The sequence below is a fragment of the Argiope bruennichi genome, chromosome 8 (assembly GCF_947563725.1).
Source record: "Argiope bruennichi chromosome 8, qqArgBrue1.1, whole genome shotgun sequence".
NCBI classification, from domain to species: domain Eukaryota; kingdom Metazoa; phylum Arthropoda; class Arachnida; order Araneae; family Araneidae; genus Argiope; species Argiope bruennichi.
The window spans coordinates 92,148,759-92,169,696 of record NC_079158.1 but is presented as its reverse complement, the minus strand read 5'-3'; the positions used below and the strand labels follow the sequence as shown (position 1 = coordinate 92,169,696).

The 20,938-nt window shown below is 26.8% G+C and overlaps 2 protein-coding genes across 2 annotated transcripts; both read left to right on the top strand.

The window, feature by feature from the left end:
* The first annotated feature begins 291 nt into the window (after positions 1 to 291).
* Positions 292 to 3,955, top strand: LOC129980854 (glycine-rich protein 3-like). The gene is made up of 3 exons (XM_056091284.1): positions 292 to 350; positions 1,369 to 1,718; positions 3,908 to 3,955. Exons 1-2 carry the CDS (start codon positions 339 to 341, stop codon positions 1,687 to 1,689), a joined length of 333 nt encoding a protein of 110 aa, XP_055947259.1. The 5' UTR covers positions 292 to 338; the 3' UTR covers positions 1,690 to 1,718; positions 3,908 to 3,955.
* Positions 3,956 to 12,661: 8,706 nt separating this feature from the next.
* Positions 12,662 to 19,302, top strand: LOC129980584 (uncharacterized). Its single transcript, XM_056090962.1, has 3 exons — positions 12,662 to 12,721; positions 15,512 to 15,831; positions 19,224 to 19,302. The coding sequence occupies exons 1-2, from the start codon at positions 12,695 to 12,697 to the stop codon at positions 15,800 to 15,802; spliced, it is 318 nt and encodes a 105-aa protein (XP_055946937.1). The 5' UTR covers positions 12,662 to 12,694; the 3' UTR covers positions 15,803 to 15,831; positions 19,224 to 19,302.
* The last annotated feature ends 1,636 nt before the right edge of the window (positions 19,303 to 20,938 follow it).

Below are 20,938 nucleotides of genomic sequence, written 5' to 3'. Positions count from 1 at the left end.
AAAAAGCAAAAATGTATCTGTTATTCTTTACTGTCTTATCATAATTGCAAACTTTTTGCAAGATTTGATTAAACCTCTTACAATACATGCATTCTCTATTAATTTCATAATATAACCTTTAACATGAAATATGGTTCCGTTTCCTTTTTAATCAAATTTCCAAAATCAAATAAACAAAATTGAATCAAATAAATAAATAAACTTTTTATTTGTTGATGTTCAACATTGTTTTATAAAGAACCATTCGTATATATACCCCAGTACCACTGTTCATTCATCACTTAGATCAGGAGAAGAATAAAGTCAGTAAGCCAATCAATCAGAACTAAGCATCAAGGATGAAGTTTGTGGTAAGAAAATCTTTCAATAAAATCTTTGAATATCATTATTGTACTATCATTACTGAATATCATTACTACAAATAAAGTGCTAAATAACATTTTACCTTTGAAAAAATATTTACTCTTTTTATCACATTTATGTTTGAAATTTGCAAAAGGAATATATTCTAATGTTGTAAACGATAAAGTTATTCACAAATCGAAGAGTTTCTGAGAAATAAAATTTTACTCTATTACATTAATATGACCTTGTGTTTCCAGGCTTATGAATATAATATGCGTAAACATATTAACTTCTGCTTGAATTTAATTTGTTTAGCCCAATAGTGATTATTTTTTTTAGTTTCTTCATGCAATGAAATAAAAAATGAACTAAATATTGGTTTGCATATATGTAAAACGTAGCAAATTATTTATCTAATGCAAACTATATAACAAATAGGTGTCTTCATACGGATATTTTATTTATTAACTGACCAGCCATGTGGAATTAGATTCATTATATGAGTATATGCAGGCTCAACTCCCATTTTGTAAAATATATCCAATATTTTTTTTCTGGTTTGTGAAAAAGGAAAATAAAGGCATTTTTGCATTTTACTTTCACCACCATATTCTCTAAAACGAAATCTATTTTATTTAATTGTAGGACTTAAATATGCTGTGAAGCATATGAAAAAAGTCTTCAGATATGACCATAGAAAATAACAGTACATATTTGAATGCAATACTAAATGTATTTGTAGTTTATAGTCAGTAAGGAAAACAGCTTGGGTTGACAACTGAACACAGTGTTTTTAATTAATAAATTGATAATTCAAATTTAATTATTAATTACCTCAACAAAATGATGAATGAGCATAAACTGATGAATGAAACGTATTTGAAACGCTTTTCATAGGAATGAATTTTATTCTGACTGTTACCGATTATTCTAGAAAAAGGAATTTTAATTTTGTATATTAAAAAAAATCTTTTATAAGTTTTTTTTGTGTGTGTGTTTCAGTTTTGTTGAATTTTCTTTCAGATATGTATCCTTTTTATATTATGCATCTTTCCAAAGCCAGAATGCTTTGTTGAAGCACAAGGAGCAAGTGCTGCAGGTGCGGCTGCAGCTGGAGGAGGAGGAGCTGCTAGTGCCGCAGCTGCAGCTGCAGGCGGTGGTGGATATGGGAGAGGCTACGGTGGAGGATATGGTGGAGGCTACGGTGGAGGATATGGTGGAGGCTACGGTGCAGGATATAGTGGAGGCTACGGGGGAGTATACTGGGGATGGCCTTTTTGGTATGGTTATCCTTGGTATGGTTGGGGTCCCCATGGTTCCGGTTATGACTATGATCATTACTAGGATTTTATTATGCTGGGAAATTCTAGACGGTAAGAAATAACTTTTATACTTTCTAATATTTACAATTAGGCATTTAAATGTAATATATTTGGATTGGAATACAGCATAAATTACAATACGGATAATACATACATAGTTTTATACTGAGAGTTATACATACTGAGAATATATACATACATACTGATAATAAATTACATACAATAAGAATTGTTCATTAAATATTGAAAAATTGGTTGCAATTTTTTTGAATTATTATTTATACAAACTTTTTTCTATTTATGTTTATTGTACTTCAGCTTTTTTAGTTACCATGGACGAGCATATTGCTTTTGATATTTTGAATCTGATTTAAGATCAAATGATTTGAGTTTCATTAATTTCGGATGAAATGTAGTTGTGCCTGAGATTTGAATTTGGAAAATTATTTTTTCTTGGACCTCTCTTAAATCCTTGAAGCAAAAATGTAATTTATGTAACATGGAAGTAATAACTTTTTCACGTCTTCATTAAGTGCGTTTAAACTACAGTGACTATAGTTTTCAATTAATTGTTGAATAAATTCTGTAAAATTCATTCTATGAATATGCACCTTTTTTCCTATAGCACACAATTTAATATTTTGCATTAGAAATATCGAGGGTTTATTTTAGAAGATTACTGGTATATATAAAACTAGGTATGTAACTACAAGCGAACTGCGAGTAATATAATTTTGACTGCCCATCAGAACTTTGGGAAAGCAAAACACATTTATCTTTTGCTTCGAATTTTAAGATGCATTTCAATAAAAGGGAAGCATTTTTAAATATATAAATAATTTGTGTAATAATCTATATTGCAATAGGTAATATTGTTTGTATTTCCGAATAACCTGATTATCTATTCATCAGCATATGTGAGAACAATATGATTAAAACAAGATATAACTCAATTCAAAATCTAGCATATGTTTTATCACAAGAAATATAGAATTGGGGCAGATTTTGGACTCAATCCATGAGAGTTAAATTTTTATTAATACACTTAATACGCATATAAGACAGTTTGTGCGATATTCTCAAAAAATTATAATTACAAATTTTATTTTGTAATATCTCTTCTGTTAATAAAGGAAAATATCGGTGTTTCGGCACTGTGTAAGGTAGAACGTTTTATTTAGAGCTTCCACTTTTGATAGCATTTTACTTTGCAAATTAAGAATGTGCATATTTGAGCGATTTTATTTTTCAAATTTAAATAGACTTCAAGCCAATAATTTCAAACTGTTTTCATTGTTTTATTGAATATTTCATTACGTCATTTCCTTTTATTGATCAAAGTTATGGAAAAAAGATTATGCTTAATAGTTATGTGGGAGAAATAGGATGTAGTAAAACAGTATCTTGAAACTAAATGGTAAAAAGACTCAGATAGTCTACGTTTCCAATATCATCGTTATGTAAATGAGTATATATGCATTTGGAAGATGTATATACAATATGAATAGAACAATTGCAAGGCTTTTTAAAATAACGCAGCTTAATTTCTGTTGCAATGTGACATTTCAAAATATTTTCTTACTAGAAATCATGAGCATTAAGTTATGTATAAAAATTTTAAATTAAAATAAATATAACGAATATTCCCAAAGAACCTGTTATTTACCAAAAAGGGTCTGTCAGTTAAAAAAATAAGCCTATCAGTATAAACTTAAGGATTAGTTTTAGACAATCCTTATGAGCACGAAAAGGTAAAGTGCTCCAAATTTTAGATTTGAGTATTTCTGCAATTGACAAAGATAAGCCTACAAAATAGTATAATGTGCAAATGTGTAAAAAGTCTTTTAAAATAAATTTATAGTCGTTTATTCTTATCCGGTTTTTCAATTTCATTTTACTCATCCCACTGTGGATTATAACTATAAAGTTACAAGAGAGTTAATTAGATTTCATCATTTTTTTGCACCGGCACTTATTTGCCCGGTTTCTTGGGTTATAAAACCAGTAAATCATAATCTTACTGTTTTTAGCATTTAAAATATTCAATGTATCTTGAATGTTTTTCAATTTTAAATTATTTTGTTAATATCTTTATGCAAAATCAATGTTTCAACATTAAAAGCTAGAACAATGGAATTTTAGGTGTATTTTGAAAATTTTTAGGAATTGTTTTAGAATAAAATATGTTTAATAAAGTTATTTTTCCAAAGTTTAAAATGTTCTAATTTCTTCTGTTTCAGGCAGCAGTTTTCTATTTCAGAAGATGGTTAAACCAATTTTGAACTCACACCATGATTTGTATATACTATTAAAGAAATTGATTTCTAAATAAAAGAAAATTTTAAAAAAAATCTGGAAATTTTATATTTTTGACTTTTTTATTTTACAAGATTTTACAGAAGAACATTATTAGAGTAATTATTTATTTAGAAACACATATGATACCAATAGTAAAGTAGTTCTACAAAGCTGTAATAATGTTTTTTCAAATATATGATGCTCAATGCTTTTTTAACAATTACGTATTAAAATTGATTTAAATAGCCCTTTATAATAATATTTCAAATGGTGGAATATTTATATTAGATATTTTAATATTTATTATAGAATTCATTATTAAAAAAAATCTTGCTATTTACAAGATTCTGAAATATTCAACCACCTAGTAAACATGAAATAGAATAAAAATTAAATTAAATTAAAAATTAATTAGCAACAGATAATAGTGTATTGACACGGAGAATACACATGTTTGTGAACAAACACTTGTTTTAGAATTGGACATTTAGCTGGACATTAGAATGCGCTGTAGGACATTTTGATCCGAAGTGAGCTTTTACCATTCAAGTTTTTCTTGCTTATCCTTGAATTTCTTATTTTTCCTATGCAGTAAAAATTTCTAATCATTCAAATTACTTTTATTTTTACAAAATACAAAAAAAAAACTTTTTTTGAAAATAACTTTTATTTTCTCATTAATATTGACACTATAATTGTGTATATATAGAAGTATGACTGAGGTCATTTCGAATCTTAATGAACAATAAAAATTCAAATGAGTAAATAAATCATAAATATCAAATACCAACAAACAAAGAATATATAGAATACAAAGAATATCATCCTTTGTTGCATTGAAACAGTTCCAAATTATTAAATTAGAAGTTAAAAATACAGAAAGATTTGCATCAGTTTAGAAAATCTTTGGTTTACGTAAAGGTGCACTACTCATTTTTAGTAGTTATTTTCACTCTCATAATATTTCGCATTTTATTCTTGATCATTTGATGTTAAAATTAAGAAAGATAATGTATTAAATAAATAGTTTTATTTCGCAGTTTTATTCAGAGGCACTAAAAACAAAATTATTTTCAAACATCAGCACAAAAATTGTGCGCCTTCATCTTAAAAGGCAAACCCAACGAAATTGTTCGAAACTTTTTAATGTTAACACATTATATTTGTATGGCAATGTAATGAGCTTTATAATTCGCTGATAAAAAAATATACAAAATCAAAGAAGTTAATTGTAATTATTTCCTTCTAAAATAACTTTGAAATAATAAAATATACATATCAGTATCTTTCTGCCTACAGTCTCAAAGTCACAAATATAGCTTCTTGACATTCTAGAACACTTATTCAACCATTTACTAAGAATTATTTTTTATGGGAATGTAATAAAATATATATTTTTGGTATACCAAAAATGATATAAATCAAAAGAGGTTATTGCAACCAAATTTTTCCGAAGTTCTAAATAAACTTCTACAGAATATACATTCTTACTATCCAAAAAGAAGTATTTTTAAACTTTATTTTATTTTCGCATCTGTAAAGAAAATGCTTGTCTTTTCTTAAATACGATGCAAATCTGAATGAGCTTTTATAATTTTCCATATTATTTCTAATTATCTCAAAACGCATTATGCTTTTAATTATTATCACCAGGAGCTTATAATTATTATCTTGGATGAATTAAATTGTTCTCAATTTATAAACTTTCCTCAAACGATTTTAAATTTTTTGGCACTGATGCGTCATCCCTCTTCTTTCACTGATTTGAAACATTTATTTTTTTGCCTTTTTCTAATTTAAAGAAAAAATCCGTTTCAACCGATTCTTTCTTTCGGAGAAACTGTTTCACACACACACACACACACACAAAAAGTAGAATTAAAATTAATTATTAAAATTAAAATTAATTAAATTTTTGAAGTAAAATTAAAAGTTGTATTTAAATTAATTTAATTATTTTGTGGGAGGACAATTCTTATTGAAATAAAAGTACATTGCAACTCTGACACCGTTCTTCCATTGTACAAAAGAAGTGATATTTTTTTTCCTTTTAAACAGAGAAGATTAGGAAGTACAGAGAGTAGAGATAAATTTTACTTTTACCTTATTAACAATCTTAGCTGCAAATAGCATAAACATTAATAAATTACAAATGAGCAGTGGGTCAATTATTGCTGATGATAAAATTTTTGTCCAACAATGAATAAAGATTTTTCATTTATTGGAAAAGTTTTATATGGTAATGTCGTCGCCTATTTTATTTTTGTCCACCTTTGATAATTCTAATGTTTTAAATTAAATTTTCGGGATTGCTTTGCTTCGTATGAAATTAAATTGCATATAACTTACGAGATCAAAGCTATAAGAAAGATAAATGACCCAACGGAGGTGAATACTCCCTCTACTTTTGCGTAACAATATAGCCCGGTATATGTTTATTTTTTTGTAGTAATGAAAATCGAGAAACTACTGAGTTTTCCCTATTTCAACGATTGCATCTAAAATTTGATTCAGAAAAATAATTTGGATTTTAAAACCTTATATCAATGTCAAATGTCATTCATCTGATTTGCTACGTTTCTCAGTTATTGCGCTCATATGCGTAAAGAAAGATAATCAGATAAATAAACAGTCAGATAATAGAATACAAGTTAATTTGATTTCATTCAAATTGTAATGCAGAAACTATAATTTTGGCAGAAAGGCAGCATTTCAAGTTTTATTTGCGCAGCCCTTTTCGCTTTCTCGTTATTGAATTCCCAGACAAAGAAGTAAACAAACAAAAGACCAGTTATGATTTCAAATATAGTTTATTCGAATTCCAAGAGTCTAAAATGTGGAGTAATACCGTAGGATGACAATTTTGACGATACAATATTAAAATAGATTATTCGCATAATACAACATCTTTAAGGAGTTTCATTTTCAAGTGAAAAGACAATTTTTTATACAAATGTATTTTTATCTGTTTCTTACTTATAAGTTTAAATAAGGTAACTCAGCCAGCCAGTGTAAATTACTAGACTAATTTATCAATATATGCTTCATATGAAAGCTTGTGATTAGGGATTGCAATACCGGACAAAGATTTCAATACCGGTATTCGGTATTTTTTAGATCTTAATACCGGGATACCGGTTTTAATACCGGTATTAGAAATTTTAGAAAAAGAAAGAAACCACAGGTGTTTTTTCGTTTTATTTACCAGTTTTATAAGAGAGTGTAAATATCACAAAAAATAATATGTAACGTATAAATTATAACACTATATAAAGAATCACAAAAAAGTAAAGGAACAACTTATTCATTTAAATCACAATAAAAGTGTAAATATCACTATTCAGTCTGTGGTACTATTACAAATTTTTGAAATGCGATCTTAAAAAACATAATGCATCAATTGTACTGTCATTAAGCCTGAAAAGTAATTTTGTGTAAGAATTACCAGCTGTCGAAAACGCTCGTTAGACATCTACGCTAGTTCGTGATAGTGTTAGCAATGCGTATATATTTTTTCCAAGTATTCACCTCTAAATCCCTCATCTTCAAATAAATCAATTTCTGGTCGGATGGTTTTGGATATAGCTGATTTCTGTATTGCATTTTGGTTCGTTGAATTTTTTTTTTTTTATTTATCGATAATTCTAATTTTTGTTCAAGAGACAATTCCTTTTCACTATCGACATTAGTGTCATCATAATCTTCGATACCTGAACCGAATTCTTCTGAATGTGGATAGGTTTGTGGGTAAAAAAATTTAAGAAAATTTACTATAAACTTAATCAGATTTGGTACCGGTACTCAGTATTCCGGTATACCGGTATTGCAGTCCCTACTTGTGATCTCTAAACATTTCTTCTTTAGTGGTATGTTCCTTTTTACTTCTTTTTTTTTGGCAACAAAGGGGACTGAAAAGCGAGTAAAAGTGACAACAGTTTCTCTTGCTACAACTAATGAACATATTTTTTTAAAAAAATTATATTGAATAAAACGTTCTGACTCTTAAATATAGTATTAATAGTAAGTCCAATTCTTTCAAATTTAATTTTTTTAAAGAAATAATAAAAAAAAAAACTACAAGTTTTTCAGTCACAAACGCCGCTACTATTTCGAAAAGAAATATTTCAGATGAAAGCTCGTAGCCCTTAGATACAAAACCATATGTCATTTCCTAATCTTTCGACTTATTATATTAAAAACTCACTTTTATTCTCTTTGGGAAATTATTTCATAAAATTCTGGAGTTATAATAGTTGTGCAGATTTCGGAAACATTTTTTTTAAATATGAATGGTCAAGAATCCATATGAACGTCAACAGTAGTGGCCAATCTTTACTGACATCATTGTTCGACCTTTTCATTTCGAGAGTCAAAAGTTTTTGCAATATAAAATTTTGAGACAGCCGTCAGCTGCAACTATTGAACCGATCTCGCCACATTGATATAATCAGAATTATACGTCATTATTGTGACAGGTGGAAATTTAGAACTGTAATTTCTTTTCTTGCTATAAATACAGTTCATCAAACATTATTGACATGAAACTGTTGTTGATTCAGAAATTTCTTTAAAAACTATGGAGAAAGAGAAGCTAATAGGGATTTATGATATATTTTGGAACCAATAGGCTTCAGATGAAATAAAATTTGGCGAGATTGTATTAAGATAAACAGAAAATTTGCTGTCAGATTTAGGAATGTTCTATAGAAATGTTGTGCTTTTTTAGGTTTCTAATGACAATGCATAATTCTAATAATCTCGTAACTTATTACAATTTAAACGATTATTTTAATTAAAATTCAATTTTATGTACGAAATATTCTATAATTTTAAATTTGAAAAAAAAAACATAAACATTTCAAGTTTCGTTATTAATGAAATTCAAATAAAGACAAATAAGTAAAAAGTATTTAAATAAAACTTTTTTGTAGTACGTCAATGAAGATTAAAATATGTTGTATTAAATTTTTCATCATTCAAAATTAATACTGTTCATAGTTTGGAGAATAACATTTAAAATATGAAATATTATACTTTAATTATCATCTCTTTAAATACAATTATGTTTAATGTGCATGGAATTAGCCTTTCAGAGACAAATAATTAAAATGGGTTTACGCTAAAATATTCTCTGAATATTATTGGAATTTGAAAAATAAGGAATTTTAGAGAATATCGATTATAATATAATGATGTGATTAGACAACTGCGAAAATCATAAAAAAGGAAATCAAATCGTGCTTCTTCTTACCAGTTATATAAAAAGTTTTGGAAAAAAAATCATAAATTATTTTATTGTACAATTTTACCTTTAGCATTTCACATAGAAATATTTGATAAAACTCAGAAAATGTAACACCGCAAATTTCCTGCTTCCTGGGCTTCCTTGAATAGCTTCATCTTATATTAGTTTCATTAAATAAGTAAAAAATCCTTTCTAGATATTCAAGCCCTAAAAAAACTTTAAAAATTCAAATTCATAATTCATCAAACAATAAAATAAATGCTGACTTTTTATTGTGTAATATATTTTCATTATCATCATTCAGTTATTATGAGATAAACGATTCTAATATATGACAAATAACTTATACGCATAATTTATTTACATCTCTCTTAATTTTCCTAGTTGACGACTGCATATGAAGGAATAAGGATAATAAATAGTTATATTTTAATTGCATGCTAAAATTTAAATGTAATCCTAAAATTCTATATCTTATGAATCTTTTTGTTATTTTTATCATATATAGGAAAGACACTTGTATTTCTCATGCATAATATCACCAAATATGCTCTATATCACCAAATCAATCACCAAGACGCCGGTATGTTGAGGATTAAAATTAACTCTATTTGCATCAAGTAGATTTTTCTAGATCTTCAAGAAAGAGAAAACATTTTTTTCAATGATTTATTTCAAAATTAGTTGGAGGGCAAGAATAGCTTCATATTGCATGGAAAATGCTTCAAACATTTTGTTACAACAGAAGTAGGGGCAGCTCATTTTTGTCTTGTACACTGGGCAATAACCAATGCAATACTGAACTTTTAATAAGATGCCTTTTGATCCTTCATTCATATTCTCTCCTTTTGCAACTTAAAGAGAGATGATTCCTTTAAAGTTTACTAAATCATGCGTCAGCTAATTAAAATCAAAAGTTTTGCTTTTTATCACTGTTTTTGTATGGCAAAATTGCATTATTTCACCGATGTATTTACAAGCAGGTATCAGTATATAATTACATTCATGTTTTGACTACCTTCATAAGTCAAACAATAAACAAAAGATTCAAATAAACAAAAATATCTGATATAAAAGATTTTATTAGAATTGAAAATGGATAAACATAATTACCATGGTATTTTTATTCCATTTGACTCCGTACCAAATCAGCAAAGAATTGAAATTCCCTCCTCCTTTCTTGATCCATAAAAAAACTCTCCTGGAAAATAATTTCTAAAAAAAAAAAAGGATCGTATTTATTTTAAATTAAGAAGACACAATTCAGAAATTATTTCCTAAACTTTAAAAATGATTTAAAATTAGAACGATGGGTAAAGGCATTATTTTGGAAAAGTGCCTTATAATAAGTATTTCTCATTATTCACTTAATAAATATTTCTCATTATTTTGGAAATTACGTTAGACTTTCAAAACAAAATTCAGTAGGAAGACCTTCGTATGTACTATAAAATATTCTATTAATGTGGATAAAAATGCTTAAATGATCTAAAAAATACTATAAAAAATTAACATAAAATATCTACAATTATTTTAATTTCAAGTTTGAACTGCAACATACCACCATTACGAATACTTGTGTATCAAATGTAATCTGTAAGTAACACACTGCAATAATATTCAAAAACTCCTTTTTGAAAACACAGATAAATTAAAATCAAGCTATAAATTTATATGAATTTGAAAACTGTAAAAGATTTATCACTTCCAAACGACACACTAGTATTATGAAAGCATTATATTTTAATAGTCGAGCCTAGGTATCTACTATTGGCAGCTTTCAAATTTAATATTTATCCTATCTTTTAAGTATCTAAAGTACATATTCACAAATTTTGGTTTTAGAAAATTTTCAGAAAATATATTTGACTAGCCCTTACTTAATTATAATCATTATTTTAATTATAAACTCTCTGGATTTTATTTTTATTTGATAAAATATTATTATCCTTAGTTTCCAAGAGGTTATTCTGGACAAATATTGATACATTGATTTTCAACATCACCAATCATTCATATGCATTCTTTCACTACCATATACGTATTGATCAGTATTCCTAATACCAGATTGAATCCGACTTTAATCTCAACCAATAATGAAAAATACCACTCATTGTGAAACTTGGTAATGGAAAAATTAATTAAATTTTGATTTACGTTTTCTATGAAGATGATAATGTTGCTTCTATTCAATTGCTTACCTCGTCAACAAAAACTGTAAAGATTCATAATCATCAATTAGAGGAATTTGGCTATGAGCATAAAATGTATATATAAATAAAGAACAGAGAGTTGTTTTTCGATGAAGAAAAATATGTAAATATCGATAGAGCAGAATAATTAATTATTTATTCGTAACGAAAAAGAATTTTATAAGCAAAAATCATCGAACATATTATGTAGAAATTCACACCATTTTATTAAAGACCAATTGCGTAAAATCAATGAGGTGATTAATTTTAGACAATTTTTTCCCCTAAAAAATCATCATGCTTTTAGTGTATTTAATGAGTACAATTATGATATTGACAATTATCGATATTTACTATTTTTTAAAACTTTTATAATTTTTCAAATTACTGTGAAAAACCTAACTGTGTTTGAACTTTATTTTCATTTGAGGAGAAAACTATAAATTCATTTATTTTCGGAGAGTGACAAGTATATTAAAAAAGAATCAACAAAATTTTATGGCTGAAACTGTTGTTATTGACGAATTTCTTCTATGCTGAGACCTTACAACAAAACATAAATATGGCACCAATATTATCCACTTCTTATTGCTTTATTTTACTTAATTCGTAACTTTCTTTTGTTCCGCTTGCCATTCCCTGTATTTCTCATTTAAAAAAAGTGGAAATAAGTTTGTAATCTTGAGAAAGGAGAGCGAAATTAATTAAATAAATAAAATTACTATTGTGTTCAAAATATAATTTTTAACATGCTCCCATTTTAATACAGCTTAGCTATTTTTTATTTTATTAAGTTTAATTAAATTTTATACAAATATCTTTCTATTTTTTATCATAATTAATATCTGATTATACAGGGAATTTTAGAAAAAAAAATGTTTCTCAATACATTAAAAAGTAACGAAAATCAGAATTCCCAGAAATTTAAAATAATGAAGTTGCTGAAACCAAAATCTAAAAGTGATTTAATAAAAAAAAAAAGTTAAAATGTTGTTGTTATTCTTTACTATATCATATTATAAACTTCCTGTAAACATACATTAAGCCTATTTCAATATTTATATTCTCTGATAATTTCATCATATAACCTTTTACATTAAAGGCTGCCGCGCATTCTTTGCGATGAGTTTGCAAAATTCATATATACAGATTTTGAATGAAATAAATAATTAGAATTTTAATTGTTGTTCTTCGTCATTTTTATGTAAACAACTTTTCATATATATTCCTGTATTATCGACTGCTTATCACTCAGACAAGGAAGATAAAAAGTCACAAAGTCAACTGAATTGATGCAGATTTCAACCATGAAGTTTTTGGTAAGAAATTGTTTTAATAAATTCTTGGATTTTATTATACTTATAAATAGAAAACTGCAACATTAATTCAATAAGATTAATTCAACAGATCTTTAATACATATGAAGATTTTACACCCATAAATGAATCATTGCTGTAATTAAATTTTACTCTTCTAAGTTCATTATGCTATGGGCTCACAGAAATATGATGGTGATCCCAGATAACAGTTCTTTTGAGGTATTATAAACTATGTAGCACATTTATAGCTTTATACGAATATTATATTCATTTATCGTCCAATAAAGTGAAATTAGATACTTCATATGAATAAATGAAGTTTCAGATTTATTTGAACCAATATATCCAGTCATGTTAACGAGTCAATAATTTCTTACAAGGGGAAATAGTTGCACTTTTTGTAGGTTGAAATGGCCAAGAACTACTATATAACATCTGAAGTATAAATTTGATGATGCTATCACATATATATGAAGTTTACAAGTATAAATTTAAATTGAAAATGTTTCATGTTTTTATTTTGCTTGTAGAAAATTCTCCATCAGTAAGCATGACCAGAGCGTTAAATTTGCTGTTTGAACATTTTATATATATTTAAAATATTCTGAAATGTCCTGTGGGGTGACACATTTGTCTTCAGCGGTAATAATTAGACAACAATCGGTCCTTATTCTAATGATCTTGATGGGTTAATATTGTGTTCAGGACAGATATTCCTAGGATATTTTGATCCAATTCAGAAAGTCTAGTTAAATTATATTTTGTAAGTTTTTGTATTTCAGTAGTGTTTGCTAAATTTAAAAATGAGTTTTATGAATTCCATCTTTAATTATGAAAAAAATGATCGTCGACAAACTGCATTATATACATTAAAAATTAATGAAATAATGTAAACAAAATATCAATCTCAGTTTACTATTTAATTTTGTATTTAATATTAAAAGTAATGTGTTTCATAATAAAATGCGGGGATTATATTTATTATTACGCTAAATCTGATCTTTAAAATTAATCATAACTTTAATAATTTAGTCATTTATTCAGAAAGCTCATGCAAAATTTGCGCATATTCTATTTCTTTATCTTCTTTTCTTAATGTGTTGAAATTAAATATTCAAATAAATATTTCGAGAAAAATGTATAATCTAAAGATTAGACTACATGGTATTAAGTTACTGTCTAATATTGAGTATCAAATTATAGATTGAAGTATGCTTAAAAAATCTTAATCTTTCCTTAAACAGTAAACTTCCAATTTAAAGAGAAATGAGAAAAGAAAATTTGCTTGGAACTCCCAAAATATATTTACTCTAGTGCCGTTAATTTTTTCAAAAGATTGGAACGGGGAATATCTAGAGCTAAGCCATTTGACCTAGGGTCAAGTTAAAATAACAAAAGGAAATTACCATCTTCTTCACAGTCTCAGAAAATGATCTTCGTTGGAAGTACCCCTAGTTTCTTCTTAAAATCCTGATTTGGTCAAAGAAATAATAAATCATGGTAGTCAATAATCGTTATGTCGCACTTTCACACTTAAATTTCTTTAAAACTTTTTAGGCAGAGTTGGTTAAAAAATAAGATTATTAAATTGTCTGTTTTAAAGTTTCAATAATATCACTTCGTTTTTGTATAAAAAAGTGCAATGAGATAATGGTTTTGGTACATTCTTTTTAGTAGTGAAATTAAATAAATATTTTTGTCAATCAAAGTATCCATTTCTTTAACCCGTAATTGGAGACGGGAGTCAAAATGACTCCACGTTCCTCAATAACTCTGATTATCTCGTGGTTTTTGTTCTAGAATAGAATTATCTCCTCTGTACCTTCACCTAGTACTTTTAGCAGTATGTTGGCAGAAGTCCGAGTTTGAACATATTCATATAACCGAGTTATTTTTTTTTCAAAATTTCCGTTACTGTTTATGTTGGCATTGACTCCACATCTCTGAAAATGTGATTGAAAAAATATATAACGCACCAGATAATTCCTACATATTTCGCATAGCAAACAGTATTACATTCTTCATTTTTATTTGTTAATTCTAACAGTTATTAATCATCCCATAATATGTGAAACAAATTAAGTATATTCAAAGATTGTTTAGGTTTTTCTTATAAAATCTTTCAAGCATTTGATATTATAATATTTAGCATTTTTAATATTGATATTTTTTTAAATATTTTTGGTAGCTATATTATTTTCAGAATGTATTGCGTTTCCAAAATAAATTCCAATTATAAAACACAAAAGAGAAAAATAACAATGGTGTCTTCTTGATTTCCTCTCTCTGACAGCATAAGGAAATTCATGCCTCCAGCAACAGATTAAAGAAACAAAAAATTAAATGAAATAATTAGTGGATAATATTTGCACAAAACATAAATTATATCATCTGTTGTTGGTATAGCCATAAATGGCTAACACTAGAAAACTGTATCCTTCATAAAATGGTAAAGGTAACTTATTGTTGTGGCTTCAAATGGAAGTCTTAATGCAATATGCGATTGTTTATTCATATGTGTGCTAGAAATGGAAAAATGTCTAGATTTTAAAACTCAATAAATTAACTTGCTTGGCTGCTGATCGTAAACTATAGAATGCTCAGCAAGTCTCATGGGATATAGGAATGAATTAAAGAATTTTAATGCGCAGAGAAGAATTTCATGCCTATACGGTAAAACATTTGGTAGGTAGCTTTATTTAGGAAAAAGGACGCTACCATTAATTACTTTGAAACAGTAAATATATTTAAATTAAATATTTAATGAATAATTATGTTTTTCCTTTGTAGATCTACAGCCTTTTTGTGTTATTCTTCTTTTCAAAGCTTCATTGCTTTGTTGAAGCACAAGGAGCAGCTGCTGCTGGTGCAGCTGCCGGTGGAGGTGGAGGAGCTGGCGCAGCAGTTGCAGCTGCAGGTGGTGGGGGATACGGTGGAGGTGGAAGAGCTGGCGCAGGTGGTGGGGGATACGGTGGTGGCTATGGTGGAGGCTGGGGACGGCCTTTTTGGTATGGTTATCCTTACTGGGGTTATCCTTATTGGGGATATCATGATTTTGAATATGGCTATGATCATCATTAAAATTTCATTATGCTGGGAAATTCTATATGGTAAGAAACAACGTTCATTCTTTCTAATGCCTATAATTATATATTTTAATGTAATCTATTAGGGACAGAATTCAACAAATGTTACAATATTAAGATGAAATACATTAAATATTGAAGAATTTGTTGAAGGTTGCCATGGTTATCTTTATTTTAATCATCGTGGTTATAGTTACAGTCATGGTTATGGTCATCGTTAAGTTATTAGATATCTCTGAAAAAATATATCAATTAAGAAATACTTTCAATTCATTTCTATTAATTAGGCATTTAAATATTATTTGTTAAAAGGGCTATACATCACAAATTAAAATACTATGATGAAATCCATTAAGAATTCCTTATAAAGTATTGAAAAGTATGTTTAAATTTTTGAAAGATTTTTTTAAAACATATTTCATCTTAGTTTTATTACACAGAATTTTTGGATAGGCGTTTGGATGTTTCAATTCAATGCTTTTAACATTTCAACGTTATGATTTGAGATCAATTGTTTTGTTTAATTAATTCCTAATTTAAATACCTGGATTTTTTTATCAAAACTTCTTGGAGGATTCATGTTGAATTTTTGAAATATAACAAGAGTACGTCCCGACGGAAAATAATTTTTCACATTTATTTACTAAGCCTATTTATAATTTAGTCTTTGACAATAGTTTATAATTGATAAATTGAAAGCGTCTGGACAAGGGAATGTTAAATAATATTAGTAAACATTAGCTGCCCTCATTAGTAAACCTTAAAAATTGTATCGCTTTGCATTATTTTGATGCATTATTTGATCCAATGTTAAAGAAATAATTAGTCATGAAACTTGACAAGTTATATTTTCCATTTTGCTTTTAAAAAAATAATGAGAGAGTTATATTATTTTATACAGTCAAACTATCGTAATGAAAAGTCTGAAATGTTAACTTTTTTCGATTTTAGTGGCTTGTTGCTCATCTACGCTACATGTTCTTATTTTTATTTTCGAAGAATCATAAGTCTTGTGTTGTCATAAGATTCAAAAGATGATAACTTGAAACCAATATTGCTTCTCTACTTGTAATCGGAAACTATTAGTTTCTCTCGTGCCTTACAAAAATCCAAATAAAGTTTACATAGAATTTTTATATTAAATTAACACATTAAGTAAATTCGGTTAGGGGTTCGAATTGTGCTGTAATATTTGAAAACCAAATCATCATGTTCTTGAACATATTTTCTGCCACTAATTCCCACGTCTATCAAAAGAAGAGGTCCCAATATTTGATTTTATTGCCTTTATTACATTATTGATTACTCTCCTATGTATTTGAAGACCATGCGCATTCAGGAAGAACTGTTTCAACGCAAAGCGAGAACTTTCACCAATCTTCACTCTGCAAACAAAAGTATTGAGTTTGCATGCCGGCATTTCATTGCTGTGTAGTTATAGAATGCTGTATCATGGTTGCGCTTTGTAAATGTCTAAATAGACAATCATTCTGTTTATCGAAATCAAATCAATCCCAAAATTCCTGAAACGAATTGTTTCATGGATTTTGGGACTTATCGGATGTAATCCGTGTAACTTTAGAGTACTTCAAAGAATGACATAATATATCACCCACTTTAACAGTAGAAATAATTTTAACCACGACTTGAAATATATTTCCTTTCATTTTTATTCATTTTATTCTCAATTACTTTTTGTACTTCTATCTTTTTCTCATACTTGGATCTTTAATTGCGGAGATGTTTGAAGATTTTGTAATATTCAGTAATTTAATACCGGAATCATTCACTTAGGAAATATAAAATAATAATAAAATAATATTTTTTAATGTTGTGTTAAAAATGACTGCATGCATTGTTAGCACTTCACGATAAACTTTACATATTATTAAAGATTAATAATGATATTAGTAACAAAATGGTAATCTTTATGATTGATTATAATATTCTGAACACATTATAATGAAAGTACCATGTAATATTTAATTATATAATATTATAAAACAAAAATAGTAATTATTGCGAAATTATGAAAGAAGTATTTATATTATAGTCAAAATAATTATCAACCTCAAATATATATTTTAACTTTCCAAAATGCCTGAAAGTGACTAAAATAAAGCATTGCTATGAACAAGAAAATAATGCACTATTCATAAAAACATAAAGAATAAACATATTATTTATGAAATAAAAATTATTGACACTTTTAAAACATTGAAGAACAAATATTTTATGTGAAAATAATGCCAAACCACACATATTTCCATCTCAATATCATTAAACAAAATATGTATTTCTGCAGGTTAATAATCATTATCGAAGTATCCGTTTATATAAGAATCATCATAATTACTATTAACATTCATTTTCTTCTGTCTTATGCGATTACATCCGGAACTCTTGTTGTTTGGCACTGCTAAAAAAATTCTGGAAATATCTAGACCAAAAACAAAACTTTTGACATATGTTGCCAACTAGTGATATTTGAAACAAAACAAAAAATATATAGAATAATAAATGTAGTTGCCAACTAGTGATATTTTCATAAATAAGTATAACATATTTCATTTTTGAATTTATTTCATCTATAATATGTCTTAGAAATTTCATGCCCCGGCCCCCACAATTGGTGAATATATTCTATAAAATTCAATGCATCACTTTCAGCAGAGCTTTGTATTTTATTTGGATTTAATTGCTATTTGGTTTTTTTCCATCTTTTGTGAACGGTTTCAAATTTATTGTTGCGAATGGCACACACTTTATTTATTATAGTGCATCAGAAATTTCGTGAACAAGTTCGCCATTGAAAATGATATGCATAATAAGAAAAGAACTGTAAATAATACAATGAGGCATACAAAACGAGCTTTCAGAAAAAGATAATACATTTTCCACTTTGAATTTGAATGTACAGTTGAATAGGCCATTACTTCCAATAAGGGGACTAGAATTTGTAAAAACCCTATATTAAACTAGTTTATATAGAAAACTTTTACTTTCAGAAATATTCCCCAATGTCTTTTAAATATCTGTTTAGTTTTTGTTGGCTTCAAGCAAGTATTGAAAAACAGGTGAGAGCTAGTAAGATTGATATGTATGAAAGACGACTTCTTGAATATAAATTTCGTTTTAAAAGGCATTTTTGATTTAGGATTTTTTTTTAATTATCGGATTTGTGCAATTATTTGGGGTCCCAAAAGAATGCGTTTTACAACAGCATTGTACAGTAAATAGGAAAAATTTGCTCAATATTTTATTTTTAAAAATAGAAACTGTAATTAATAAAAACTTGCTAGTGTTTACGGAAATTTATAATATGACATTTTAAATAAAAGCCAAATTTTGAAACTATTCTGAAATGACATAACATAAAAGTGATTTTATTATTGTTTTATTCTCTTCTGTTTCAGGCAGCAAGATATTATTTCAAAAGATTGTAAACAAAGCCTTAACTCATAAAATGATTTGTACATATATTTGAAAAAAAAAATCCTTGTCAAACAGTTGGAAATAAAGGATATTCTTGAAATTATAAAGATTTGCCATTTTTTTTGTACGAGTTTTCCGAGTAATAGTATTAGAGAAATTTAGAATAATATATTTAGAAACGCTTCAAAGACGCATTATTAATTCTATTCTAAATAGCAGAATATTTATTTGAACTATCTAACGCATTTTTTCATTGTCATACAATATTCTAAATAATAGAGTATCTAGTAATCAATAATTCTTCATGTTCACAAACAGAATTGAATAAAATTTAATTAAATCCGTTTATTAATAAATAATAATTAATAAAATAATTTAACTGAAATATTGCCATCTAGAATATGCAGATATACTTAAATCAAAAACACATAATAAAATAAGTGAAATATGTCATTATAAAAAACATAAATAAAGTTAAGTTAAATAAATGTTTGTAAAAATGAAAAATTGAAATCTTTTAATGAAAATTGAAATATTTTAACGGAACTCTCTTAAAACTTAAACATTATATTTTTGCATTGGAATTATGATAAGAAAATGCTTATAAAAATAATCATTCATTAATATTTGAGAAATGGAATGCCATTTGATGTTTAATTCTAACTGAAAATTAGTGGTGTATTTGAAACTAAAGAAAATTTCAACGAAATTTCTATAAATGAAAAGGCTTAGAAAATAATCAATTAGATACCTTCCTTTTCCACTGAAATCATAATCTAAATAAATCTAAATCTAAAACTTTTTATCGGTTCAAATTAATTTCTTTTATTACAGTTGTATCACATACTATCAGAACAAAACTTATACTTCATCTCTGCTGAAAATTTCATACGTTTCAATTGAGACAGTAGAATAATTTTCTTTTAGACTGAGAGCTATTCACCTGTAAGAATAGGAATAATACATTTTTATAATATACTATCAAATCATCATAATTGTTTCAAATATTATGTGAGTTATACTTTTTCGTTGAAAAATACACTTTTTTCCAAATAAAAGTTAATATTATGAAAAATAAAAAATAAGCATAACATTAAGCAGTCCTTTTTCGTAATTAAAGTTGTTGTGAATAAATTAATAAGACAATTAAAATATTATAATCCAAATTTGAAAAAAAATGTATTAGCACATAGAAAAATTATATTGTAAACAATTTCTTACATTTTACAATCGTATTGTAAAAAATTAGTATGCACAAAAACTGTATTGTAAAGTGCATAGAGATAAATAATGGATATCAAAAATCAGCAAAATTATTTTTTCAAATTTATAAATATCAGAAAAACCGAGTTATCACTTTAGGCAGTTCAAAGTTAAACAGATTTTGCTTCCGTTTAGAAAATATAGTAATACAGTGTTATAATAAAGTATAATAATAGAGTATTAAATTAAAATAGTATTCATACAAGATAACACTTTAACATCTTAAGTAAGCTTCATTTGCCAATGAATGGCAAACTTCTGACATAAAATACTCACATATTTTTATATACACATAACATGCACATTTTCTGTTTTTGTCATTTTGTATTAGTTTCTCATCTGCATTTTTAAAATAATAAAGAAATCGATTCAGTTAGTTCAGGCCATTAGTCTATTTTTGCCAAATATTATTTAATAGGAAAACTCAGACACT